General features: G+C 32.4%; 1 protein-coding gene across 1 annotated transcript in view; it reads left to right on the top strand.

Moving 5' to 3' along the window:
- Positions 1-1,820, top strand: part of LOC111699739 (5'-nucleotidase) — a 13,471-nt gene extending 11,651 nt beyond the window's left edge. The window contains exons 13-15 of the mRNA XM_023470471.1: positions 347-381; positions 909-970; positions 1,718-1,820. Coding sequence (XP_023326239.1) covers positions 347-381; positions 909-970; positions 1,718-1,784 — 164 coding nt within the window. The 3' untranslated portion in view covers positions 1,785-1,820. The remainder of the gene's footprint in view (positions 1-346; positions 382-908; positions 971-1,717) is intronic.
- The last annotated feature ends 202 nt before the right edge of the window (positions 1,821-2,022 follow it).

The following is a 2,022-nucleotide window of genomic DNA, read 5'->3' as shown; positions in this document are numbered from 1 at the left end:
TTCCAGAGGGGAGGGGCTTAGCATCCGTTAGGGCTTGAAAAGCCATAGGTTTCACTGATATCACTGTATGTATACCCTTGTCTCCTTAACTCTAATATTTTCTCCTTTTTCTCTATCTCCATTTTAATTCTCATTTTTCCCCTTTCATTTCCTCTCTCTTGATTTTTTCCTTTTCATCTTTTTTCCTTTTTTCCTTTCCACGCCTTTGTCCCCCTTTTCTTCTCTTGTTTTCTTTGTTCTTGCTTCATTTGGTAAAAAAACCTATTTAAGTAAACAACCCGCTGGGTTGGTAAAATGAATGAATGAAACGAATGTTATTTAATAATACCACTGATTCTTATTTCAGGCGGGCACACCCATTCCTTCCTTTATACCAACAAGGAAATCTTTTAAAAATACAATCATAATTTTTAGATTTTTATAATTGCATTGGCGTTATATTTTGTCTCTAATTTTCTCTTTTCAATTTATTTTTATTAAAAGGATTTTAGACGTATAGTTTCTAGTGGACCTCCATTTATAGATTCACAATGGTACCCTTTAAACCTTTATCTGAGAAACAATTAAGAAAATTTCACCATTTTCATTTATTTATCTTTAATTCTGACAATTTTATCCATCTGCTCTAAATCCGTAATTTCCCAATTATCCTCTTCTTAATTTTATTATACAATGTCATTGTCAAGGATTTAGGGGCTGTGAATCGGACAGAACACTTTATAAACTTGGAAATAACATGTTCAGTCCATTTAAATCAATCCCTTTAAATCAATCCCATTAAATCAGTCCCTTTAAATCAATCCCTTTAAATCAATCCCTTTAAATCAGCCCCATTTAAATCAATCCCTTTAAATCATTCCCATTGAAATCAATCCCTTTAAATCATTCCATATTTTTAAATGATGAAGGCGAATAGTCCTACTAGAGATGAAAGTATCCATGGTCCCTACCCTACTCTAGTTAGCAATAGGTGATCAAGATTTTATTTTAAAAATTACATTTTTTTGCAATTTTCTGTCGTTGGGCATTTCTGAGTATGATTCACAACATTTTTTAACAAATCCGCGAACTTTTTTGTTGTTTTTGTTTAGCAATAAATACAAAGAGAAAATGTTCACAATTTAAATAGAAGATGGGCGCGAAGCTCCCGGAAAGCATAGTATTTACACTAAATGCTTGTCTGTCTGTTAGTAACCCATAAACGTCAAAACGGCTGAACCAATCGGGACCAAATATAGTGTGGTACCCCACATGGCCCCAAGGAAGGTTTATGATCAAAATTGGGGGGGAAATAGTTGACATTTTATTTTTGAAAATGCGCCATTTCGAAAAGAAAATCTGCCAAAATTTGCGGTAGGCAACTAAAATCGGAGTAATATATATTGCACGTAGATTGAAATTTGACATGTTTTCAATCACAACTCCTCATATTGAAGAACTATTGAGAAGAACAAAAATTATTTAAGTTTGAAATATGTTACCGGCAAAATTTCATTTTCTCATACTTGTGTATAGATCAAAGCTATAGGAGGCACGAGGTCAGATAGTCGTAGCAGTAACATAGCATGTCTAGTTCACAGTGATTTGGTAATTACGCCAAATTGAGCTCATTCAATCGGAATAGTATCAATTAGGTTATCTCATTTTCAAACCATCTTTAGATTATGCACTTTTTTGGGACACCCTGGAACTTAAGTTGTATTTTTATTTTATTTAGAACCCTAGTCGTTCAAGCTTATGCATACACTAAATATCTGGGCTTTCTCAATATAAACTTCAGGTGAAGTTCATTTTTTTAAACATACATATTAAGTAAGACAACCCTGACATCATTTCATACAATTTAATAACACTTTTACTCAAAATTTGCATATAGCTTGATGAAAGCATTCCTTGTAAATAAAACCCAAGATTTTTCCCGCCAAAACTTTGTATTATTCCCCCCCTGTGACCATCCTTCATGAATATTCAAATAAATATCTAGTTTATCTAAAGTATAACTTTTTATATTGTATAATTTAA

This window comes from Eurytemora carolleeae, unplaced genomic scaffold (assembly GCF_000591075.1).
Source record: "Eurytemora carolleeae unplaced genomic scaffold, Eaff_2.0 scaffold262, whole genome shotgun sequence".
Taxonomy (NCBI): Eukaryota; Metazoa; Arthropoda; class Copepoda; order Calanoida; family Temoridae; genus Eurytemora; species Eurytemora carolleeae.
Note: the sequence above shows the minus strand (reverse complement) of the source record. Positions and strands in the feature narration are given on the sequence as shown.